Source organism: Atractosteus spatula, chromosome 18 (assembly GCF_055471065.1).
Source record: "Atractosteus spatula isolate fAtrSpa1 chromosome 18, fAtrSpa1.hap1, whole genome shotgun sequence".
In the NCBI taxonomy this organism is placed as follows: Eukaryota; Metazoa; Chordata; class Actinopteri; order Semionotiformes; family Lepisosteidae; genus Atractosteus; species Atractosteus spatula.
The window spans coordinates 5,645,010-5,671,049 of NC_142723.1; the positions used below are offsets into that span (position 1 = coordinate 5,645,010).

The 26,040-nt window shown below is 44.7% G+C and overlaps 1 protein-coding gene across 1 annotated transcript in view; it reads left to right on the top strand.

Annotated features, from left to right (window-relative positions):
* Positions 1-26,040, top strand: part of caskin1 (CASK interacting protein 1) — a 120,441-nt gene that overhangs the window by 43,239 nt on the left and 51,162 nt on the right. Inside the window, exon 2 of the mRNA XM_088936795.1 lies at positions 22,800-22,851. Coding sequence (XP_088792921.1) covers positions 22,800-22,851 — 52 coding nt within the window. The remainder of the gene's footprint in view (positions 1-22,799; positions 22,852-26,040) is intronic.

A 26,040-nucleotide genomic window follows, 5' to 3' on the forward strand; every position in this document is an offset into this window, starting at 1 on the left:
AATGCAAGAAATTGTAAAGGGTTAATAAAGTGATATTATTATTATTATTTAACCTTCCTGGTGATCCATTAAATACACAGAGTGACAAGTAATGGTAAATCAGTGCCCACATCATAGACGCTGCTTTAACAACCTTCTCGAGATGACATCACAGATGATTCAGTAAAAAGAACAAGGGAACCATTGTTTTGATTGCAGAAGTTGAAATCATTGCATTTATATTGCACTCACACTAGTGAGTGTTAATTTTGAAGACCCAGTAACCGAGAAGCTGTTCAATATTTATAATTATTAATAATTAAACGGCATGTAATTTAAAAGACTCTTATTGTAAGGTGCCTTTTGGAAGCAATCAACCATATGGAAAACCTTACTAATTCATGATTACAAATTAGACAGCAATAAAAACTCCTCAATTCCTGAGAAAATAAACTCTGAAGCCGGAATGTCAGGCCCAGGCTAGTGAAACAGATCATTACAGAGTATCTCTCTCATTTATAATCGAGTTCGCTCTGTTAAACACACATCTTTCTTTGACCAGGGCTTCAGTGCAGCAGAAACATTTCAGGGAAACGGGAAATTTATGGTTAGCATTAATGAAATGTTTAATGAGGTTTGAATAATTAACAGTGCAGTCTTTAACTGTTGAAAGGGGAAAAATGTTATTTTACAAACTGAATATTATTACAGTGCAAGTACTTACTAAGTACTGTTTACTTTTCATTAATATACTTCCAGTAAAGGGTTTTCCAAATTACATTCCTTGTCATTAAGTTTAACTTTAATAACTAGTAGGTGATTTCCATGCCTGAGTCCTACCAGATTCGAGTTTATTCTGGTTTTTGTAGTGTTAAGCAGACAAGAGAGCACATGGACATCATTTGGGATGCCAGTCCATCCGAGGAGCTAACCCCCAGCAACGCCAGTCTCCCTTGTACAGCCGGGTAGACTGGAGCAACTGGGATAAGGTAACTCACTCACAGTACAACAACAAGGTCTACTCAGGGACTCAAACCAACAACCAACCAGTAATGAGACCAGATTGTTTCTACATTAGGCTACCCCTCACTCACTTGTTAAAGAGTTTCTTGTGTAGTATTCTTATAACCAAATTACTGGAATACATTGTATATCCCCTGTATCTATCCCGCCTTGCGCCTGATGAAGTCCTGCCCAGGGTGTACCCTGTCTTAAGCCCATTGCTTGCTGGGATAGGCTCTGGCTCCTCCGTGACCCTGAACTGGAAGAAGTGGTTAGAAAATGGATGGCTGTTGTATATCCCTCAACAGCCTCCTCAAAGCCATTTCCCATTTCAAATGGATGAGAGTAGGAAGGTGAAGGTCAGATCTATAAACGGAATTCTTGATTCAATCCCAGCCTGCTGGACAATAGAGAGTTTTATCTTCGGGAGAAAAAAAGGGGTCAGTCTCAGGTCTGAAGGTTTAAATTCCTAAATTGTCTTTTCATCATAAAAAAGCCATAGCATATTGTGATTTCTCCTTTCATCAGCCGATGTATTTGTCCAGCTTTTCTTCCCCCCCACAGAGTTGTCCAATGAATATGTCATTACTGTGTAGAACCAGGGGTTGCCAGATTTTCAGGGGAATTTAAAAAAATAAGTTCTGACCCTGTTAAAATTGTCGAAAGAAAAACTGTCGAAAGTAAGATCTGATTTCCTGACTGGAAGAACAATTATTGGTACCACTTTGATTTAAGCACACAGAGTTTCATTTGTCTGATTGCCTCCAAAGCTAATGTGATTCCGCAATCATGTTTGACTGCATCCATGCATAGTGTGATACTGTTTCCCCAAGTCTCATTTCTAACACTCTTTGATCCAATAACATGATTTCTTCCATCTGTGGATCTTAAAATGGTCAACAGAGTCTATAGATTATGCTAATTCCTAAGCAGTATAAGGAAGTAAACATTTAAGTGTGGGCAGAAGACTGTGGTATCCAGACTTTTTTTTTTGGAAGAGAGACTTCTTTTTGTTGAATTCCAGTATTTAAAATGATACTGAGGTACAGAGGAAACCAGGAGAAGAAAGAAAGAAAGTCTGGTAATGCTACTGGGGCTTCCAGTGGCTTCCCACTTTGTTCTGTCTCATGCGATCAGGAACCTGTACTGGGCTTATGGCAGGGATCAAAGGTTAAGGGTCAAAGGTTGACGAGAAAGTGAGGCAAGGATAATGAGCACCTGTATGTTCCAGTCATTGATCAATACTGTAGAGACATTCACCACATCTTTGATACTCATCCCTTTTCCCTAACATTTTTCTGCTGCGTTGAAGCTCTGGTCAAAGAAAGAGGTCAGTTTAACAGAGCGGTCCCGATTCTAAAAAATGTCAAAATGAAAATGCAGAGTTTATGCTCCTCACATTCTCCGGATAGGCGCTGCTACAATACTGGTTTGGCACTTTCGGTGGTGATGTACACTACTCTCTAACTGCTTCTTGTTCTGGGTAGAAGTGTTGCCAAACCACACAGTGATGGAGCAGGTAAAGAAACTCTCAATGACAGATCTGCAGGAGGGGCTCACTGCTTCTTTAACTGCCTCAGGAAGAACAGCCTCTGGTGAGCTTTCTTGACCGTGATGGCTGTGTTGACCTTCCATTTTAGATTGCTGGAACAAGCAATCCCAGGAACTCAAAATTCTCCACCCTCTCTGCAGCCTCACTACTGATGTATAGTGATCAGAGATCTCCTTTGCTTCGCCTAAAGTCTACCACAGGTTTTTTTTTACATTTAGTTCTAAGTTGTTTAGGCTGCACAATTCAGCTCATTCAGCTTATCATTCCTGTCAACTCACTCATTTGAGTTTATGAAGAGCCCTGTGAGTGCAGTGTCATCAAACTCGAACTTTCTCAATCTTATTCTCCTGCACTGCTTTCATAAAATGCCCAGCTGTACAAAGGGGTATAAATGTAAATCATTCAGTGATGACAGTGTCAGTCATATACATTAAAAAAACTTCATGGTAACGCAAGCAGATGAATTCATTACTTTCAAGGGTTAAACTCGCAACACACAGACTGGAATGATGCCAGTAGCTGTGTTTTAGTTCCAGAGCTCTGCTCTGCTGCAGAGGTCTCTCACTTTATTAACTTTGGCAAGACCTGTCACGATACACTGATATGCAGAAAAAAAATAATATATATATATTCTTATTTATGAGACTGCAATACCATACGCCTGATTAAGACTCCTGCTTCCGCTGCGATAAATTTCATAGTGGCCAATTTCTGTGAAATAAATAATTTGATCTGAGAGCTCGACTGCACTGCAGATGGAATGGAATGAGTGACATGCACCGCACCAGACTGGGAGAAAAAAAGAAACCTTTAGGGAAATAAAACCTTTTTTTTATGTTTGTGAAACAGATTGCCTAAGAAAAGCTGTTGCGATTCCCTCCTTCTTCTGTAAGGCAGAAGGACTTTCCACCTGGAGCTGGAATCAGGTTTTGACCCCCTGTTTCTTGTCTTTTGAGATGGTTAGGCAGGTTTTAGATTTTAGGTTTTAGGGGTGGAGTGGTGGCTAAGGATCCGCGCCTGTGGCTGGAAGGTTGCCGGTTCAAATCCTGTGGCTGGCAGGGGAATCCTACTCCGTTGGGCCCCTGAGCAAGACCCTGAACCCCAACTACTCCAGTGGTGCCGTATAAATGGCTGACCCTGCGCTCTGACCCCCAGCTTCTCTCCCTGTCTGTGTGTCTCATGGAGAGCAAGTTGGGGTATGTGAAAAGATGAATTCCTAATGCATGTATAGGGCTAATAAAGTGATCTAAACTTATCTTAGATGGGTCAGTCTCCACAATACCTTGGCCCCGTAGCTTTCACTAGGAAGGATGACCGAATTAAGCATGGAAAAGCTTCCGAACTCTGTCTGTCTGACAGGAGCGCAGGAAGACGCTTAGTGTTTGGGCCAGGTTGCCTTCTCAGGGTATGTTGATAAGTCTCAGACACAGCAAGCAGGTAAAGAGAGCAGTACAAAACAGCACTGCCTATTGAACATTATTTTAGGCTAATGTTCTGTAAAAGCACATAAGGTGTTACGGATACGTTTCATTTGGTAGCTGATAGTTGAGTGATCCAAGGGGATCTCATCAGCAGTTTCCTGAAAGAAGCCAGGGAATTGTCTTCAATCAGATGGCTGCGTACCTTGTTCCAGACTCCCACAACCCTTTGCGTAAAGAAGGGCCTCCTGTTCTTGCTTTTAAATGCACTTCCACTGAGTTTTTCAGTTGAGCCGTCTGGTTTGTTTAGCTCTTCAATCTGAGGTTCTGAGGAAGACAGGCTGACTTTGAGGATTCCAAGTTACTGTGCTTGGAGCAGGTCCCCTTGTAAGTCTTGTCTGTCAAAGACTGAAAAGATTCAGTTCCTTCAGCCTATACATGAAGGACATTCCTTTAAGCCCCAGAATGTTTCTAATTTTTTTCTCTGGACTGACTCAGAGCAGCAATATGTTTTCTATAAAGCAAAGACCAAAACTGTACGCATCTCCATACGACACTTCACTTTTAAGCATCTTTATAGTCATTCATGTGAATTTAACTCATCTATTTTATCTTACTGCCTTCTAACGTGTCCTGGCTAGATTCACCAGTAGATTCACCTTTCTTTGCTGCCATCGCTAATGAAAACTGCATCCAGTGTCCTCGCGGCTGATCTTAGAATGAGTTTGTTTGTGAACAGAGGAGTATTTGAGAGAAATCAGCTAAGTGATATTATCCTTCTCACGTACGTCACGATAGATATCTGTTGTTAATTGGGAGTGCCTGCTTACCTGTGTCAAACTGTTCACCGCTCCAGTCACAGGGAAAAGCCGAGTCAAAACCAGAAGTAATTCAGTACAACTAATTCCTCCCGGACTCAAAGACAAAAATCACATCACAGCATCGCATCACCATCACAGCATTAAAAAGTAATGGAAAATGTTCCCTGTGTCATGACATATAGACATAATAATACATTTATCATCAGGAAATTACATTTTAGAATTAGTACAAAAAGTCTGTAGACCCAACCAGCTAATTTGATGTAGGCCAGCAGCAGGGCTGCCCTCTGGATGATACAGATGTTTAGCAGCTACCCAGATGTGCTTTGTACTGATAAGTGAGGAAGTGGAGAGAGAACAGGAGCACTACTTAATTTAATCAGGAAAGCGGCTTCGCGGAGATGGTTCTCTTGCTGTTGTTGTTTCAGGGCTCCAGCCATTACAGAGCCGTTGCTGTTTTTTTAGCCCAGAAAAATCTGTTTTTCCTGCAGATTAATTTTATAAGACCAAACACATTAAATTTCCCCTAATGCATCATCTGACCCTTGAATGGAATTTCTGTTATCTTTCTCCAACGTAATGAACTCCTGTGCGGTCTGTAGTGTTTGTATAGTAAAATAATCGGCGTGAACCTTGCCTTTATATTAGCAAATCAGCCGAAGCAGAAGACTGACTCCTGTTGCATAGCCTTTTGATCCATGTTAGGCTTTACTAGAAGCAGGTTGTTGTACTTAAGTAATAGGCAAAAAGGCAGCATATTTATCTTCATGCATTTGGATTCTTACTCAAAATAAGGTATCAAGATAGTTAGCATTTCCAGTTCCCATTGCTGACCTACAGAAGAACCTGCATGCAGGGTTCCAAGGTGAAAGGTCAAAGGTTGGGGAGGAAGTGGGACAGGGTACTGAGCATCTACATGCTTCCTTATGGATCACCACTGCAGAAACATTCCCTGCACCTTTGAAATGTAAAACTTCTTCGCCTCTCCCTCCATATTTAATAATTGCTTAGTCCAATACAAGGTGGTGGTGACCCAGGAGGCACAAGGCAGAATTCAGTCTGGGTGGGTAGACTGAAAAATGGATCAAACTGCCAAACAACCTGTGCTAGCAACACAGAGACAAGCCCCCCCCCGACTGCCTGCCATGACAGTAGGCATCAGTATTCAAGCCGATCCTCTCCTCAGCAGGTTTCGTGTGGGAGTGCGGTGTGGGAGGCCGAGATAACCGTGGCAGCTGAGCAGTGAACTGAGCCAGCTCCTTGTGCCAAACCAGCAGGGAAACATCCACCTCTTTAAGGCAGCCTTTCCCGATGTTGGGAATGTTTTCTCCCAGCGGCAGGGCTTTGAAAAATATCAGGAATCCAAAAAACGAGTGGGATTTTTTTTATTTCCCCCCTGGCCACAGCTAGTGTTTGCAACTTGACTGGGGGATCTGGGATAAACCCAAAAGCCGTGGCCCAGTCCAGCTGCAGTGTTCCTTCTTCCTGGCACTACTACTGTATGCCCTCGGCGCACCCAAGCAAGGCTGTAAAGTGGCCAGTTTATCAGGCCATCTGGGATGTGCGAGAGGGGCACTGCGATACTCACAGCCTCCGGGTCCCCACGCTACAATGCCCTTTGAGGAAATGTCTCTGTGTCTGAGAGCAGCCCCTGGGGAGTACAGAGACAGAACCTCAAGGTCTTTAATCCTGAACCTGAGGCGCTCTGCTCTCCAGCACACCTTCTGGAAAACAATGCACGGATGGGAAATTCTGGAGCTGATTAGCGACTTGCAGTTTAACAAGCATGAGGCGAGCATTCTCCCATTTGTGCACTCTGTTTTGCTCTTAGGTGACGGCTCTCTCAAGGATCCTGGATTTTACAGCGCATTAGCACACCCAGGCAGACTCAATGGCGCAGTGGGTAACACCAGGGTCCCAAGTTGACTCTGTCTGCGCTATCTGTGTGGAGTTCGCTCTTTCTCCTCAGGCTCAGGTGGCCCTATCTGTGTGGAGTTTGCATGGTTTTCTCATGTTCAGATGAGTACTTTCCAGGTACACTGGGCTCTTCCTCCAGTCTGCGTGATGCTGTGTAGGTGAATTGTTCCTTGCCGGTGTCAACACGTGACTGGCATCCCATCCTGCCTTGCTCCCGGGTTACATTCCCGTTTACCACAGCTCGACTCTGGGATTGAAGCAGTTACTGAAAATGGATAGAAGGGCAAGCGCAGTCCCTTGTAACTCATAAATAAGTGCTGCAGCAATTCCCAATTCAGCCATTACCCTTTATCGAGCAGGATCTTCCCAGATACACGTCTTCAGGATTTTAACCTGTGAAATATCGAACGGAGGGGGTTGGAGCTCACACATGCAGAGACATATCTCTCCATTAAATCAGGGATTGAGGGGGAAGAGGAGAAGCCCTGATCGCTATTTTTGGAAAGTGAATTCACTCGAGCAGGCGACATGTGTCGGACTCTCTTGTGCTCCGAGAACAATGAAGACTCTGTTTACCATTTATGTCTTTGCGGCCATCGGCTTCGCAGAGCTCCTGGTCGCTGGCAGTTTGGGACAGAGGTTTAGAAGCGTGGCCAGCGCTAACTTTGCTCTTCCAGCGTGAGGAGAGTGAGCCCCTGGCCTGCCCCTCGGCCTTGAAGCCTGTGTGGCCTCTCCACTGCAGCTCTTTAACAGCCCAGCAGTGTGGGAGATCTGGAGGGGTGGGACGCAGGGAGACGTGGGGGAGACCTACAGTATGTACAGCCCCCACTTCCTGCACTTGCAAGCACCTCCAAGACATGAGCCTCTCAAAAACAGCGCAGAATCCCTGGCTGATGGAGCCCAGACGTATCTAATAATTGAAAACACTCCAGGATGATCTCTGGGGTTAGTAGTGAGCAGATGCAGCATTTACTGCAATGCACTGTGCGTATACTAAATGTACATGCTGACACTCAGGTTGCTGAGCTCCACTGATGGCCCACTCTGCACTTTACTGCTGCAACTGACCAGACAAGTAAAAGACAGCTCCTCTAGGTCTTTCAAACACCTGAAAACCCTGTACGTGTTTTTTGTGCATTACAGACAGCTATGAAATATTGGAGATACGCAAGTTAATTTACTACAACAGTGTTACCCCTTTAGAAACAGAACCACAAAAACCCAGTTAATTTTGCTTCCTGTACATTTAGTTGAGGCAGGCCACCACAGACAGCTGTTTTGCACTTATTAGGGATCAGTTTGGTAAAGCTGGACTGTAACTAGACCATGTGGGCAGCACATCCACAATTTCTGGCTTCACAAGTCCTAAAAAGAGGCCGTATGCAATAATAAAACACAAAGCCAGTGGTGGGTTACTTGAAATGCTTTTGTGTGAGGAGAACTGATTCAACATTCAATAAAGATAACAAGCTGCTGTTTCTCCAGGGAATTCCCCACAGTTTGAAAGGTAGTGGCCTTGCTACAGCACACAGGCAAGGATACGCACAACACAAAGACGAAGACAAGACCAGACTTACAGTAACTGTTACACCGTGAGTGCCAGATGAAATACCTAAACTCTGCCTCCAGATCTTCCTCATTGACAGGCAAGAGTGATTTAAACCACAGGGGAGTCAGGGTCTGTAACCTGACACAAAATGGCGGAACAGAGGGGAGACAAGGACAACGTCCAATGTGCAACACCAACCAAAAAGATGACAACCGATATTCAAATAGGAATATTGCTGTTAATGATAATAACAATAATGAGAGTGAATATGAAAATGTCTTTCCTTTCCATATCTTTTGGGATGCTGAGAATGAAAACAATGAGTGAATGGTGAATAACGAGTATGAGAGACCTCTTAAGAGGTGATGGAAGGAGGGTGTACAACAGCCTTAACATGTACATCAAGTTTGTTAAGAACAGATTTAAGATCATAAGAAACACATCATAGTGAGAGTGCTGGAGAAAGCAAAGAAGGAGCTGTGAATTATGGAGAACATATATATTAGATTGACATCCATAGCAGCACTTTCCCTAGTACCACATAGTGGTACAGGACTGTGTTTAAAGGTGTGGGGCTACACATGTTAAAGTGGAACTACAGTCCCAGTTTCTCAGACCGATTAGTAAATCTCGGTCACAAAATGAATTCTTTGACAAAGAAAAACTCGACAAATTCTGAACTTTGTGAAAGTACTGGGGGTTGCCATGTTGTCGCAAACTTGCATGCGAGTTCCCACGAATGGTGATGTGTCGCGGCCCTTCCCGCTCACTAGTTACTGTACCGACTAATGTATTGCGATGTAGAAACGAACAATTACAGGTTGTGCAGCAGACATTTCACCGTAGAAATGTTGCGACTTGATCTGCATGCAGCGTTAACAAGTAGTATTTGTCAGCAAAACCGTCTCGAATGCGAGAGCAGTATTTCTATTGGATTAAAAGAGATTTTCACAAGCCTGCTTGTCCACAGTGTAACAGGGTCACCAGAAGCTTTGTTGCCTCGTTCTGAATCGCAGAACTGCGCATACCTGGAAATTTGATCTATTCTGTGATGTAAATTCTTTACTAGTTACTGTGTACGTTTCACTTTTATCGTGGTTTGAAACGCACGCAGTGCCGATTCATTCTAACACCAAGTTATGAATTGCAATTCCCCATTAAAGGGTAGGATAATGTGAATGGAGGTTCAAAATCCCAAAAAAGAAGGCGTTCCGAGACAAGACAGATAGGCATTTGCACAGACACGAGTGCCGCAATTCCAGCAGTGAGCTGTGTGTGTTTTATTGGTCTGAATCCAGGAAAAGATACGCTCTCTTTACAACCCTGAACAGTTTTATAAGGCACTGGGAGCTGAAGCATCGCGACTATAAAAATCTCCAGTGCTCATTCGAGTATTATCAACGCTTTTTTTTACATTGTCGTTATTCTTTGATGAATATCAAAAAAGTATTCGGGAAATTGAAAGGTAGCCTGTAAAGTGTGCGTTTGCTTACAGGGCATATACAGTAGGGGGCGGTATCACAGGTGCTGAAGAGCTATTAGAAGACAGGTTGAGACTGTGCTATCAGGTGATGAAAAGGCGATTGTTAATGGCAAGCAAAAGTCGTGACATCTCCTGCTGAACACCAGCCTTAATTGAAAAGCAGAGGGGGTTTTCCGTACGGAAAACGAGGTGCCGACTGTGGGGGACCTGTCTGGGTCTCTCGGGGGGGCCATTTCCACTTGCTCTCCTCCTCTCCCTCCGCAGAGGGAGCAGGGAGGACCTTCATAGCCGAGCGCCCTGCCTCGCATCGCTAGCGTTGCTAGGAAACGGCTGCTGTGGAGAGTGTATGTGCGCGAGTGTGTAGGAGGCTGTGCGTGGGCTCGTGAGCAGGTGTGGGCGTGCACTTGTGAGCAAGAGATAAGGGAGCCCGTGCAAAAGAAGGCCAGGAGAGATTGACAGAGAGAGCGGATATGCTGGAGTTTGATTTGATCTAGAAATGGCATGTTTGCCTTCAGACCGGCAGTGTGCAGTGCTAATTGGCCTATGTAGGAAGACCAGGAGGATGCCTGTAGCCTAGCGACTGCTTGCTTTCCATCGTCACCCCTCTCTTTTCTCTGCAGTGTGGAGATACGCTCGCAGAGTGACAGCTAAGAAACATTTCCGACTGTGGAGCTCTTGAAATATTAGTAGACAAATGAGCAGGTACCGGGGAGAAGCCTTTATCTTCCTCCCCACAAACATTTTTTTTCTTAGGCATGACAGAAATCAATACCATGTAGTTCAGAATAAAAAAAAAATAAAGCATGAATCGGTTGTGCGGTTATACTCTGGTAGGTACGGGGGGGTTGCCAGAGGTTGACTGCACAGCAGCCTGTAGACAGGAGGTAGGGCTTTCACTGTGATGTTAGCAGCAGCAGCTGTGTGCTTGCAAGTTCATCCAGGAGGAAGCTACAGGCAGGCTGAAAATGAGAGAACGAAACAGGGCTAAAAGAGGTCAAGCACAAGATATCCTAGGCTGTTTTCTTTCAAGCAAGGGTCTGACATCAGCCCACACCATGAAGTGCAAATCTTATGCTCAACTGCTGTCTAAAATGACAATTGCTGTACTGGTTTGCCCTTCCTGTTGCCCTGTCTTGTCTGGATCGTCACAGGGCAATAAGGACACGAGGATGGAATTACATATCTACACGTGCAAAATTGAAATGCTGTTCATCTTGAAATTCTCAGGAAATTGTGTTGTCTGCACAGCCTACACAACACATTTCACAGATCCATACAGTACCTTTTTCAGAAACAGTGGGTACTGAACGGTTGTGCTTTACTGTAGAAATACACCGTTTTCTAATAGGCATGATCTCTCCTGCAAATATTTTTGTTCCTTGCAGTGTGAGATATTCTATTAGATGTTATAGAATAAGAATATTAGAATGTGCAGGATGACAGGGACTAATGGAACTTTGCTATTACAGATCGCACAGTCTCTACAGACAAGACGGGCAGTATCCCATAGTTTGTGTGACACCTTGAGATATTTGAAAAACATCATTTCAGTTAATGACACCTGCTATGAACAGTACAAACTAGAGGACGTTTTCCAGCTCACATCTCTTGTCTGGCTGCTGGAAGATTGTTGGTCCCAGAAGCTCAGTGAAATGAATGGTAAAACATCTCAATCTGTGCATTTTGTACATGCTCGTACCCCTCCCTCATTAAAAAAAAGCACCTCCACTGGTGAGTCCCGACACTACCCACGCTGCATGTCCTCTTGTGATCAATGAGCGATGCAGGTCACGTTTTCCAGCCCCTTTGCAGAATTGTGATGTGAACTTTGTGAAGAAACCTCCGTGCACCATATCTGCATTTATTACCCTCTACAGAACTGAGCAGCTGTACAGCTGGAGAAATTTTACCAGGAGATCAAACAAAGACGAGTCAAAGTTATTGAGTTGTTAAAGGTATGGTATTTTGTCCTTTGAAAAGAAGTCAGCTTGGAAATCAAATTGCAGGACTAAAAAAAAAAAATAGAGATCCTGCCTTACGCCTGTAATCATCATCAGTCATCAAAATTGAAGAACCCAGGATCCAGCACCTGAGGCACAACCTCTTTGATGCCATGCAATTCATGAAAAACATGTGGCTTCCCCCATCATCAGCCCTGAGTAAGAGCAGATGTATAGCATCAATATATAGTTCACGACAATCTCACAGCCAGGTCGGGTTTAGAAGGCTGTGAACCAGCCTGCAGTAAAATGAAGTTCTCTCCAGATGTCAGCTGAAGCACGTTTTTCTGGGTATTTTCTTCTAAAGCCCCATGGATCTGTGCATCTTCTTTTATTGCACGCTTGTGACACAGTCATTTTAAGGCTTGAAGAAATTCCCCAGGTTGTCTTTATGGTGAGTTTGGGAACCCCAAACCGAGTTCTCTCGCCATCCCGTTCGTTCAAAACGAATGCAATTCAGTTCTTTCAGCCTTTCTGTGTCTGCACGTTTGTTGTCGAGATACTGCAGAAGTGACAAATGAGACACTTGAGTCTTCATGTGTGGTTCCTGTAAAAGTGTCTGATCCGTGTGCAGATGTACTAATGAGCAATCCTGGAATGCAATGTTTGATGCCATCTCTAGAGCATCGTCTCCATTAAGTCTCTCTGATTTGTACCTGTCTGCCACATTTACTGTAGTATATATGAGACAGGTTATGTGCAGTAATTGAGGTTTGGTTTCACCAGCATATCATCCATTAGTGATCTTTCTTAACAAGCTTAAGACATTCTATTCTACTTTCAAGCTATCGCCTGAAAGGGATATGTGAAGTCTAGAGACTCTGAGCAATCCTGTTTCTCACCCATGAGTGAGAAGGGCTGTCTCACTGCCTTTGAAGAAACTTTGACACTAAGGTACAAACGTCAGAAATTAATGACTGTTTGGAAATGACACCTTCTCTGAAACCTATGCTTGGTCTTTTTCACCGCAGCCCGAATTCTTGGGTAAGGTTGTCACGGCAAGGTTTTTTTGTTCCAGTGAGCATCAAAGCAAACAAAACCAAGTACCAGTTGTTAATTTAATTGCTGTTGCTCAGTCAAGCAGTTTATAGTTTAAGCTAATCACAACACTCCAATTTTTGTAAAACACAATAACATCATAACTTACAACACTCTTAACCACCAACACTTGGATGCTTTTCATAAATAGCCAGGCTTTGTGTGCATCTGTTTCTTTTTTTATATTTTTTGCTACACACATGCACTGCATTCTTCATGTGGTCCGAAAAGAGAAAGTAAGACATGTATTAGTGAGGTTTTTTTTTTTTTTAGAGAGAGGAAGAAACTCTTCCAAAGCTCCCGCAGGGAGTAATCAGGTAGAATAGAGAGAGGAGTTTAAAGTCTGGAGGAGCCTGCGAGCACGCTGTGGAAAATCTGAGAAGCCTGGCAAGGCAGTGCTGTTCAGAAATCATGAAGCAGATTAGCGACTGGGCAAGGTGTGCCAGAGCTCCAGAGAGCGCTGGCCAAGTCAGGGGAAGAAGAGTGAGGCAGAGGAGGCCAGTGTTTTCCATGCGGCATTAGAGAGGGGGCATGGCCCCACTCTACTTGCAAATGGGCACATCAGTTTTCAAACCCGGATTTCTCATCCATGGGGAGCTGGGGTCTGACAGTCCACTGTGTTTTCACTTCATACGCCAGTGACTGAAATGTCCAGCATCAGTCAGTTGTGATCGTTTTTTTGGCCAGCTGTTAAACCCCTTCAGGCCTGTGCAATATTGGCTTGTCACACAGCTCCTAAACATGTGAAGGAGGCCGCTTTTTCTGTATTACAGCCGCACTCCGCTTCTATGCAGACCTGCAAGCTTGATTACTAGAAAAATAAGATCAAAATAAATAGTTGGGATCAGTTATCTGGGAGAAAGTCTACGTAAAGAGATTTGGACAAGCGCTGGGCACGAAATGCATGAACTATCGTCAGGCAAGCAGTTTGCAGAGAGCTAATGGGATGTGTGTAATTAGCACCCATCTAATTTTGGATTCATGCTGCAAGTGGAAGGCGGCTCATGTGACTTTCCGTGGATTGACGGACCAGGCTCTCCTGTGGAGTCTCACTCTCCTTCCTCCTCCTGTTCACCTTGCCTTATTCCAGAATGCCGAAAGGGAAGAAGCAGAAGGAGAAGGCTCTCTCTCTCTCGCCAGAGGAATCAGGAAAGGCTTTGCGTTGGGAGAAGCACTCGTTTCTAGTGATGCAGCAGGCAGATTCAGCTCTCTGCCCGACGCATCTTGATTCCAAGCTGGTATCCTGGACGGCGCTGGAGGCTTGGAGATTGCTGGTGTTTGAGTTGGCCATCGCTCCTGTCAGCGTCTTCCTGTTCTCTCAGAAGGAGGAAGACATTAGGTGCCAGCATGGCTCTGGACCCTGAGCTGCAGGAAACCGTGTGCAAAAAGAGTTGCAGGACAGAGAGACTGCTACAGCGTCTCCCAGTGTCTGTGAATTCTGCCCACTGGGTGCGGACGTGCTTACGCGTCACATGGTCATAGACAACACCCATTTGACCTAGTGGACCTCGATGAAAAAAATAACCAGACCTCCGCAGGGAACGGAAGGCCACCTCTGTCCGGGCCAGGAGGGATCCGGACAAACATTAACCTGCTCTGCATGCCAGGAATGTGCGCTGGCATTCTGCTGCCAAAGGCCCTACGCACTTGTCTCATTTCCTCTCGAACAGTGTCAGCACAGCGGAACGATTCCACTTCACTAGAATAATCCGCTGCATCAGAAGAAAAGGAGTGGGACGTCTCCCTTGTAAGTTTTCGGAGCCTGCTTTTTGGGACTTTGGTTTGCTTTTGTGGATAGACACGCGCGCCCGTGGCCGTTCCTACATCAAGCATGGAATTCCCTGCCAGTGTGGAAGCGCTTTGGATTTACATTGGCTAATGGGAAACACCGCTGTCTGTGGAGCCCAAGGTTGGTGTTTTCTGATTGGAGCAGTGCTGGGTAATGGGTGGAGGTGAGGCAGGGTCCCAGATGCAGTGCAATGAGGCTGACAAATAAGTCAATTCATTAAGAAAAAAAAAAGACGTGCACTACATTCTCAAAGGTTCCTAGCAAGTCTGCTATATGAAATCCTGGAGAAGTTTAGGCGTAGTCATTGTTTGGCCTATATGCAAAATTAAGGCCCGTACCATACATTCTGCATTGTTGAGTTATATGTTTCTTAGTTACTGTACTTGGCTCTTTCACACAGTTCAATTCGATTTGATGGCATTTCGGCTGCCCCACTCAGAGACGAGAAGTAATTTTGGCTGCGCACACATTAGGCGTTTAGTCACAACATGCTTTGACAAGCCAACACAATGAGACATTTGCATAACTCCAAATCATTGCAAGGTTTCCCCGATGGGAAAACGATTAAAGAATTGACACAGAATCAAACCCGAGATGGAAGAAGCTATTTAATATTTTGGCTGCCGCACAGCCCTAGAGCTGAACGTACCGATTGTGAGCACTGGTTTAGTCACTGAGGCTGCAGTTCTCTGCAGGTTTCACACCATAGACACACTATGCAGTGAGTCCTCCATGCTCAGCCTTCAAGCTTCGCCAAGGCTAATTCGAATTTTAATTGCAGACCTATTTAAACTCTATAAAGTCTAGGATATGTCAGCTCTCCTATTGTTTAGGTAATGGCTTTTCCAATGTGTACTTTGAGTACAAAGAACAGAACCTTGAAATGTTTCTATTCAGTGTTTAGTGAACAGGCTCCTGTCCCAAATCCAGCAGCAGTATATTACTGGGAGTCTGCTTTGACGAATTCATCAGGATGCTGGCCAGCCACCTGCCCTATCTTTTCTCTCATTCGGTTTCTGACATGTACAATTCATTTTGGATCAATTTTCCTCCTGAGCTTTATTTGGAAATTAAATTGTTGGATCACTATATATACTGCATTTAAGATATGAGACTGAAAGCGAATAGAGAAATGTTTTAAAAAAATGAATATTTTAGTTGAAATTTGGATTCTGATTCTAGGAAAAATAGTTTCAAGAAGGGAGAGACATCCTACTGTGTGAGCCTAAGTGATTTTAGTGAAGTATAGAAGTGAATCTCCTATAACACTCTAAAGAGATCAGCAAGCTCTGCACATCTGCATGGTGGCTCATTGGTCTCACTTCATTCCAGAGTACTGCAGTGCACCCAAGAGTGGGTGAGACTCTATGCCTTCAGCATCTTCATTTCAGCCTGCTCAGCCAACGCTACATCACACAGAAGCTGCAGTGCAGCTGTGGTTACTTACAGGCAGTCTCCTATCATTAAAAGAGGAGGCTGAACTTCAGGACCCCAAGGGTGTCCTGTACAGTGCCAGTGCTGCTTATAGATTCTCCACCATTCTTCTCTTTCCTCTTCTATTTTATCAGTCCTATTTCTATTTTATCAGTCCAATGTCAGGGATTTTGGCAGACAAGGTACTGAAATAACGCTTAACTAGACCTCACAAAATGTGCTGTTGTAATGAAACGGAGCAATGTCCATGCAATGATTTCTTCATTGCGAATTGCAAAATAATGAAAGGAATAAATAGGCTGAAAACACAGAGGCTGGCTTGATCCTGGAGCAAAACTGGCAAGCTCTTGTTTGTGAATACCTACTGCTGTCCAGGAGAGAACCAGGATCACTACACGTCATTTTGCTGTTTGGATTTGGATTGCTTTTTCACTGGAGATTGCTGTGATTGTAAGGATTTTCTTATCGGAAGGCTCGCCAGTGGCTTTTCACCTTATCAGTGTAGCTCATGTTCCATTTTTTGTTGAATTCCCATTGCTCCTGCAGTGTAGTGCTCGGTCTTTAAACTGTAAATAAAATCTGTATGACTTAGGCAAGGAGATAAGGGCTTAGGATGAGTAAAGGTGACCCTAGCAGTGACAGGAGATGTCCCGAGTGACTGATGGACAGTGGCTGTGAAGCTTGGCCTGGAATTGACCCATCTCTCACTAGAGAAGAAGCTTCTTCACTGCCACCACGCATGGGGCAGTGACCCTGAGCACTGCTCAGCTCCTAGGGATGAGGTCAAATGGTTTTAACAGGCCAAACACAGAAGGTAGGACAGGGTAAGAACAGAATGTTGAACGATTTTTAAAAAATGCATCATGTATTAATTGCATTGCAGGCCTCCTGGTTGCTGGTGAATTGTGGGCAGAATGCAGTATATGGGTTGTTAATCCCCACCTCCAGGAACCCCTAGTAAACCTAGGAAATCATGTACAGATTCACTGATTGAGTGATTGGACGTGAAGGGGAATTCTTCAGGCTGAGCTCTGCCCTCTCGATCACAATGTCGCGTTTCTTAAATGTTACCTGGGAGGGGAAATACATTTCAGACTTGAATGGATAATCCTGAGAGAATCTCGTTTTTTCTCGGGCTCCCTCTGGGTCAGGCTTGCCCTTTAATTATTCCTGAGCCCCCGCATCTCTTCCCACTGAGCTTGGTTTCAGGCCTGCCCCTTCCCTGCTTTTTTCACGCACCTCCAGAACAAAGATGAAAATCGCAGTCCACGGCACCCCCTGACACATACTTTTCGCACTCCTGCAGCAATTTTCTCCTGGCTAGCGCAGTCTCCCTTTTGTGTGCCTTCTTTGATGACTGATTTCCTTCGTTTCTCCTCAGTGTGTGTGTGTGTGTGTGTTGGCTCTCCCTCAGTCTCCCAGCAGTGTATTGACAAGCAGAACAGAAAGGGATAACTAATTTGGTTAGGAGAACGACACCTCCATCTTAAGGGAATAATTTGCAATACCATGGATCTGTATTCTGGCGAGTCGGGTTAATTATATTAGTCTCCTGCTCATAGAGGAGCTTTCATTATACACTGTACGATTCATATTTTTCAATGCATTAATTGAGCACCAAGGTTGCACCCCTTACACAGTGCACATTAACAAAGCCAGAATAGAAAAGGCTTGTGCCTCAGAAGTATTTATTGCAAATGGAAGGTCTTTGAGGTAAGACAGCAGTATTCCTGTGCCTCGGTCCTACATGTGTCTGATCGTCCCTGTTCTCATCCCATCTCCAACAGCTGGCCCCGGTTCAAAAACCTGCTCAACCTTGATGTAATGGTTTTTCACTGAAATGGGAGAAGACTCATGAACCAATGCACTGCCCCTTCCCGTGTTACTGCTATAACCTCAGCTGCACTCACAGACTGGAGTCATAGTATCGGTTCCCAGAGTCATCAGGTCAGATGATTAGTCCAGCCAGAGCACTCCATTCAGTTCCATATTAGGAACTGGATCAAAAACGCATTTTATTTGCTTAATTAATTATTTTCCCTAATTGACTTTGCTCCTTACGATCACTTATGATCATTGGGTCAAGCTTGTCCTTCAATTGTTCCCCACAGCCCCTGTGTCTCTAAAAGCATTATCGTGCTTTTTCCTTTGCTCTTTCCTGAATGCATCTTAATTCATGGAGTATTACATTGAAGAGAATAAAAATGAAAAAAAGCCAACGACGCATACTCCTGATTTATTTAACCAAATTCTTGCTGTCAAAACATTTAAGTATTTAATTCAGATGATGGATTGATTAGACAAATGTTTAGAAAGGACTTGATCGGACTTCCTGGTACCCTCTTTATCATGGTTTTTGCTTTGCTCTTTCCTGAATCCGACTCGCCTGAGACCTGTGTCGATCCCTCTTTACAATCCGAGATCCCTGTATACCTGCAAGCTGGCTCCCGGACACCCTGCTGCCCTTCCTTCTCACACTGTGACCTTGCTCACTGACGAGGTCACAGCCTGCGACCCGGAAGTGATAGGTCCATCACAAAGAGCAGCTGGCTTGTTTTCACACTCCACGTACCCTCGGATGATGGCTGATATTCCAGCAGATTGGCTGAACTCGGAGAACTAAAAGAATGCTTCTTAAACAATGTAATTTCTAAACTACATTAACTTTTCACCCAGTATTAGAAGTTCCTTCGCTGAATTTAAGGAATAGTTTCTAAAAAGAGATTAAATATCCATCTGATCACAACATCCCTACCTGTACTGTACCAGTACAACTGGCTGTTTCTGTCTGACTAATAGTAGGATCCTTAAGAGTGGTGTTTTTTCTTAAAGTCAATTTAGGAAGAGAATCCTGCACTGGCTCATGTTAAGGAGCAATGTCATTGGCAGAGCTCAGTGTCAGCTTGAGTACAACACAGCACCTGAGACTCTCCAGCAATACAGGAAGGCTAATTAAAATCTTCCCAGTAGCAGTGTTCCTCGCTGGGGGAGTATAGTCTTTCTGGCTTTAGCTAGACTTGAATCTACCATTTTCTTCAACAAGCGCCCTCTGATCCTCCAGGGATGGGCTCCTGTTCACTCCCGGAGGCGGCTCAAGGGCAGGCCAGGAAGCTTCGTGACCGAGTGTGACATTTGTAAATTGTTTGGGGGAAACAGTTGTCCAAACACATGGCGCAGACGGCAGGAGATGTTGTGAGCTCGTGAAATGTCACTTACCCATCACAAAAGCGCTGCATTTAGGAAACCAAACATGCTGTAGCTTGGCTCTCTGTGGTCTGGCAGGCAGCAGAAGGCATTCATTAGATTCTAACAGAGCAATCTCATGCTCTGCCAAAACCCACTTCTAAAGCATTGTGATTTCTTATTTAAAAGGTAACACACACACACACACACCACTCCTAGCAGCTGATAAGTGTGATCAGGATTAGGACATGATTAGGACACCTCAGCATGTGAAGATCATGGCTATTTTACAGCAGTCTCTTGAATTGTTTTTTTAAGCAGCCACCGAGCAGCCTCTGTTGACAGCCCAGTTTGTTATGCTTGCTTTACCCAGAGGAATGCAGTTTTTCAGGCACGGGGATCGTGATGGGGATGAGCAGTGAAGCAGACTGACAGAGCTGGGATCCAGGTTGTGCCCATGTGTTCAATATTAGCAGACGCTGCATGAACCTCTCAGATCTGTGCTGAGTCATTTGAAGATGCTCTCTCCAGCATTTTAACTGCTAACAGATGGACTGAGTGAGGAGGGGGACAATGTGATAACTGGTTTCCACTGAGCCCCAGACTGCTCACAATCGAGACTACAGGGGGCACATTTAATCAAGGTGTGAGAGAGGGTGACAAGATGGAGATGCACCTTTGAAAAATGACTGTTTAACTAGTCTTGCCTGCAATTAAGAAGATGATAAAGATTCTGGACAAACAGAACTGATACGTCCCAAGAGATCCAGTGATGGTGCCAAAACAAGTAATGACTTTCAGTTTGAGGCCAAGAGGCACCTGCAGAATGTGTCGCATGGGATCAGTAATTCCGGCATTGTTTTCTCCATCCAAAACATAAGGTTCTCTGTGGTATTAATTTAATTAAATTTCAGTAAATGCATGCTTCTCGCCCTGTGTGGATGTATCAGATTGGTTTTCTCTCCACTTGTAATCTGGCAATGCATTCATATACTGTACTGTATAAGCCGTCTGAGCCGTGCTATGATACTGTCCTACCCCTGTGATCTTTTGGCAGTGCATGTTTATAGCACAAGCAGCATGGCGATACGGCAGCTAGTCCTGTTCTCTTGGGTCTTGAGGGTAATTCAGGTGTTGGGTGCCATGCGTGTGGAATTTGTACGTTCATCTCATCTCTGGCTGTGTGCCCTGGCACAGGTGTCCCGTCACGGGTGTAGTCCCACTAACTAATTAGACAGACTGCAGCCCACTTATATTCAACTGGTAACTGAAAATGCATGGAAGGATATTTAAAATCCGCCACTGGACTATAATGTACTGTTTTAACCTAGTGTACACATTTACAAGTTCAGTATGACATATTAAAGCCACTATGTTCATTGTACAGTACAACATATAATATAAAATAGTAGTGTCATTTGCCAAACCGCTTTATACCATACGGTGTCGCGAGAAGCCGGAGCCTACCCAGCAAGCTACAAGCGCAAGTGCAAGCCAATCACACATGGGGTCAATTTGGAGGCCAATATGAAGGCCGAGGGAGGAAATTTGGCCCAGACACCGGGATACTGTAACTCCCTTCTCTTATCGAGAGACGCCCGGGGATCTTTAATGACTCCTGAGAGTCAGGACCTCGGTTTAACTTCTCATCTCAAAGACGGCACCCACTACAGCATAGTGTCCCCACCACTATACCAGGGCTTTAGGACCCACACAGAACGCAGGTTAGGCGCCCCTCGCTGGTCCCACTAACACCACTTCCAGCAGCAACCATCACTTCCCAGGAGTCTCCCATCCAGGTACTGACCAGGCTCAACCCTGCTTAGCTTCAGTGGGTAGACCGTTGAGAGCAGCAGGGTAATATGGCTAAAATAGTATTCTACACAATTCTGTAAAATGGAGCAGAAAATCATTCATCCTTACATATTTACTGTATGAGGATGCACTTTTAATAAGGAGATTTTGGAAAGTCTCTGACTCTTCTTCCCCGCCAGTTCCTCCAGCAGGTGTTTTGCTCTGCTTTGTCACAGCAGTGCGGGCTCTCTCTCCCCTGCTGTTACTGCCCGGCTCTGCTGACAAGCTCCACGTTAGCACGCTGTCTAACTTTCCTCTGGAAGGAAACCCACGGAGGTCAGAGTGAAGAGACGCAGATCTGCCTTTCTTAAGTGTTCTGTCACCCTGCCCAAAACACAGCAGCCCAAATCTCTCTCTCTCTCCTTTGCTTTGTTTCCCTGGTTGACATAAGGACACGCTGCTGCTCAGCACAGATGTTCCCCGTGGCCCAGTGTCAGCTGGTTGGAGACAATCTGACAGATCCCAGTAAAAATATATATATCTATCTCTGCACAGAGAATTTGCTCAGCAAGGAAGATTTTAACTCCTGGAAATAAGAGCTCTCGTAATGGCTGAGCTCATACAGGACATAGACTCCTTTGGCTGAAATTGGGGCATCTAAGAGATCTGACACCTGATTGTGCATTTTTTCACTTGGTATTTTCCTGTATTCCAGTATGTCTGAAAATAGCTTCACTTTAGGAAATGTGGGCACAGCAAGCCTGAAAATCAAGACCGACATGTCAATTTGGATATCTAAATTGAGCAATCCACAGAAAGATCTGTAGGGGGAAAAAAAAAAATCACTGATCAATTAATAAAACCTCAAGATAAATTCATCCCCAGCAGTAGAGGAGTGTTTTTTCTGCAGCAGGAGTTGAAACCCGATGTTGCATTGTTTCCTTTTATATAAAAGCTTTTAAAGGTTCAGCAGAATGTCGATAACGAACTGTTCTCCATAAGAGTAGTTCTGAAATATGACAAGATGAGTGTTACAGCTTCTAGGGAATTCATGCCTTAAGTCTGCTGTTGCTCTTCTGCTCTCCTGTGCTCTCAGTGTGTCGTCATTAATATTTAGCATGGGTTGCCAGAGTGAACGGATGTTTACAGGGCAAGGCTGGGATCCTCAGCTATGCAGTTCTGCCCTCTGGGATGATTTCAGGTTATGAGTCCTAGATTCGGTATTCTCCATTTTTTCCAGTCTGGTGATTCCTGGCAGAGCACAGTGTTCAGCTGTAGGACATGGGGCAGGGACACTCAGTACAGCTGCATCCACTGCGCTCACTCCCTCTCTCACTCCACTGTCACTGGCCCCAATCCCTCCTCCTTCCCTGTATCAGGGCTGCTGGAGAAAGCCTGTCCACATCTGGAGCTGATTCACACAGCAGACTGGCGCACTTCATGCTGCATGTGATAACTTGGCCATCAGTCCTGTTCTCCAGCGCGCCTTGTTTTTCCTGGCTCCTGCCCTGCGGAGGTTGTTTTTCTAGCTTGTTCACCGCGAGCGCCTCACACCTACACACACACGACCGCTTTTGGCCTTCTGGGGCATGGTGGCACCAGTGAGCAACTTCGGTAGCTCAGAGATTCCCCACCTCCTCTTCCTGAGCCACACAGAACTACAGCTGCAGGACTTGCATCTAAGGAACACCCACAGCTCAGGCAGGAGGTAGCAGGGCTCCCAAGCCCTAAAATCAGTGCTCTCACCAGCAAAGCTTGGACTTAAAATCCCATTAAAATAAACCTGAAACCTGAAGTACCTGAAGTCTGATGTACTGATGACCTGTTTTCTTTCTTCCAGAATTGCTGGGTTCTGCCAAGAGAGTCAATGTGAACTTTCAGGACACAGATGGGTAAGTGAGATACACAGAATCTACAGTATATGTTCAGCTTTATAGCAGATCCTAAACTGAGGTCCTGATTACTTGGTCATTAAAGATCTGGAGACACTGTAGTCCACTGTTTAGTAAGGGCAGATGTGTCAGCCTTGATGTTGTGACTACATTCTAGTGTGGTCTTGCACAAATCTTGTCTTCCTTAAAGCTCCTCCCTAATTCAGGTAAGGAAGTCACTTCTCTACCCGAGCTGCTGACACAGAACGACTGTCACCGACGTGGGTGCTGCAGATCACTTGTAGATGAAGCAGGACCCCTCCTACAGTATGTGTATAGAGCATTAGGATCCTTTGGAATTTAAAGCACTATATAAATTCAAGGATTTATTCTTTGAAACTATTGTGATTGCGTGCTGTTTAAAATGTATATATTGCGATACAGGAAGTGCGCTCAGCTCCTATGCCCTCCCCAGGCCTGCTTCAATAACACAGGGTATTGTAGTAGAAAGCAGAGGTGGAAGAGCTAGTGATGTGATCCCTGTCTTGCGTCAAAATGCAATGCACCAAGTTCAAACACAGTGTCACCTGAGGTCAGTGCCTCTCTGTGCTCTGCCTCACTGCTCATTAACACAACCCACATACTGCATTAAGCCGTTTCCAAGAGATGTTTATCACAGCTTCATTAAGTATTGAACAGCAAGGAATGTCCCTTCTTTAGAAGGACCAGTCATGAAATAGAGCAGTTTTCCGAGAGCGTCTGTGCCCGATTCACATGCCTCTATACTGGAAGGACGGATTGACGTGATCCGGTAGAGATTTCTGTAATGCTAGACTGAAATGGTATATAAATGCAAATGGCTTTACCATGTTCAATTTTAATACAGTTACATACGAAATAAGTGATACTCGACTCCAGTGTTGGGAAACTGCCCAAAAGAACAGGTTTTTAAGAGATGTCATTGCCACAAAAGATAGCCGTACGGCCCAAATCTGCAAGAAAACTGACAGAAGCAATGGATTTTTATAAAAGCTGGTTAGCAAGCCTTTTTTACCTCACAGATTTCAGTTCTGAATGGACTCGGACAGTGGGTCTTCTCTGAGCTGAGTCCACTGCCCTCAGCTCTCCACCCACACAAGTCATCCCAGATCATTAAAGGCCTTTAAAAAAATTCCCATCCTGATCTCCTGAATTAAACATTCAAAGATGCATAATCCTGTGCGCCCATTGTTGGGACTTTTCAGAAGACAAACATGTGTCCAGTTTTGCACTCTGGTGAGGACACCTGTCTTGATGCATTTCCCACGGAGAGGTAATGGTCCTGCAGTAGCTTTGCCTTTAGGAAGGGTCTTTTTCAGGAGGAGCAATGCATCCGTAAGGCTTGTCCTTTTTATCTATGCTGGAGTTTTGCATGCTGTGGCTTTGCCTGGGTAAGATGAGCACAGCAGCAGCAGACAGTCTGAGACCGATCCGATCAGGACAGAGGTCTGCTGCGCTTCAGGGACCATCTCAAGTGTCAGGGCCAAGGCACAGGCCAGCACAGAAACAAGCTCGCTGCAAAATGTCCAGCAGGAGAGATACACAAATCCACTGGGATTTAGAGGCCATGATCTGCACAGCTTCCTACAAATTATCCTGCCAGACCCATCCAGGAATTATGTTTCCAGTAGTATGAGCTCTTCGCTGAAGGATTGCAGTCTGAGTCCTCTGGCCTACAATGCCTAATTCTGTGGGTCTGTATACGGTCACAAGTGTGGAGCTATTTTCATGAAAGATGTCGAGGAAGCTCACTCTGGGTGTGGATAATTGCACAAATACTACCCAGGTGTTTAAATGACTGCCTGCTCATGGACAATATGGTTCTTTTATGTGCCTTTTATCACAGCACAAATTGCTTTTTGTGGTTAATTTTCAGAGGGCAGGAAGAGGCTTGCAGATTGCATGTAGTTACAGGACAGAGTCATTAATTACAATGCAGATCCATGCTGGTATGACAGTGAGGCATTGTGATCCTGACACGTCTCTGTTGCATTGGCGGTGACTAACCCAACATGAGCAGCAAAACTCATTTGCTGGGCTGCAGTGCGTGTGCAGCAAAGCTTTGTATAATGTTCTGATTACTCTCACCCTACACTCTGACAGACCGCTGCGTGGAAACAGACATTACACTCATGCCAAGCACTTAAAATTCAAGATGATTTTTTTTCCCCACAATCCGGATTGTTACGTGACGTGAGGTGTCCTGCCTTGCACCCAGTGCTTGCTGGGATAGGCTCTGGCAACCCTGAACTGGATGTTGCGGTTAAACATAGGTTAGAATAACATGCATAGTGTCTTGCCTGACATCCTTCCGTTTACCTTGGAGGACTCCAGGTCAGTAGTGTGGGGAAAACTGCACTTTATTACCCTGGACTACGTTCAAGGGGCTGAATTGAGAAGCGAGGTACAGGTTCTACTTTTTTAGGGTCTGGAACAACTCTGGGAACATGTTTCTGTGCTAACAGCTTAGGATACCCAAAGAGGTTACCAGGGAAACCAGTAGCCCCACCCCCATCTCCCCTCCCAAAAGGACTGGGCTTTCATCTCCAGGGTGTCTCCTTGCCTGATGTACTGGTGGGCAAAACGGTGCCCGATACAGTACTTTCCACCACCAGGAACAGCCATACATAACCTGGGTAAAATTTTATCACAATACTGAGACTGGCTGAGTTTTACTCAGACAGTATTTTTTTCCCCCTGAATTTTAACATGGTATTTTGCAGTTTATCTAGATCTTATTCTATATTTTAATCAGGACAACAGTATTTGTGTGCCCATCTAGTACTTTGAGGTAACCAGCTAAACACCGAACCCAGTACCCATTTGTGAAAGATCCCCCTTCCCGATAGTGTGGCAAGGGATTATTAAATACAGTGCCAGATTTCCCCCATTAATGGCCTACGAAGGAGGGAGACACTAGTGAGTAACAAAACAAGCTGAAATATGCTTGCAATTGACTCAGTGCTCCAAATCAATAACCATACACTACCTAGCAGCTGATCTAGAAACTAGAAGCATTAAAGTGATGGGCGCTTGACTCGCTCCATCAATCACGTGGTTTAGCATTAGAATAATTTAAAGTGCATCACATCAATTGACATAATTCAGTTGGCATTTGCCCCTCCCTTGGCACATTTCAGAGTGAAAGTGCCTAGAGCCTACAAACACTAA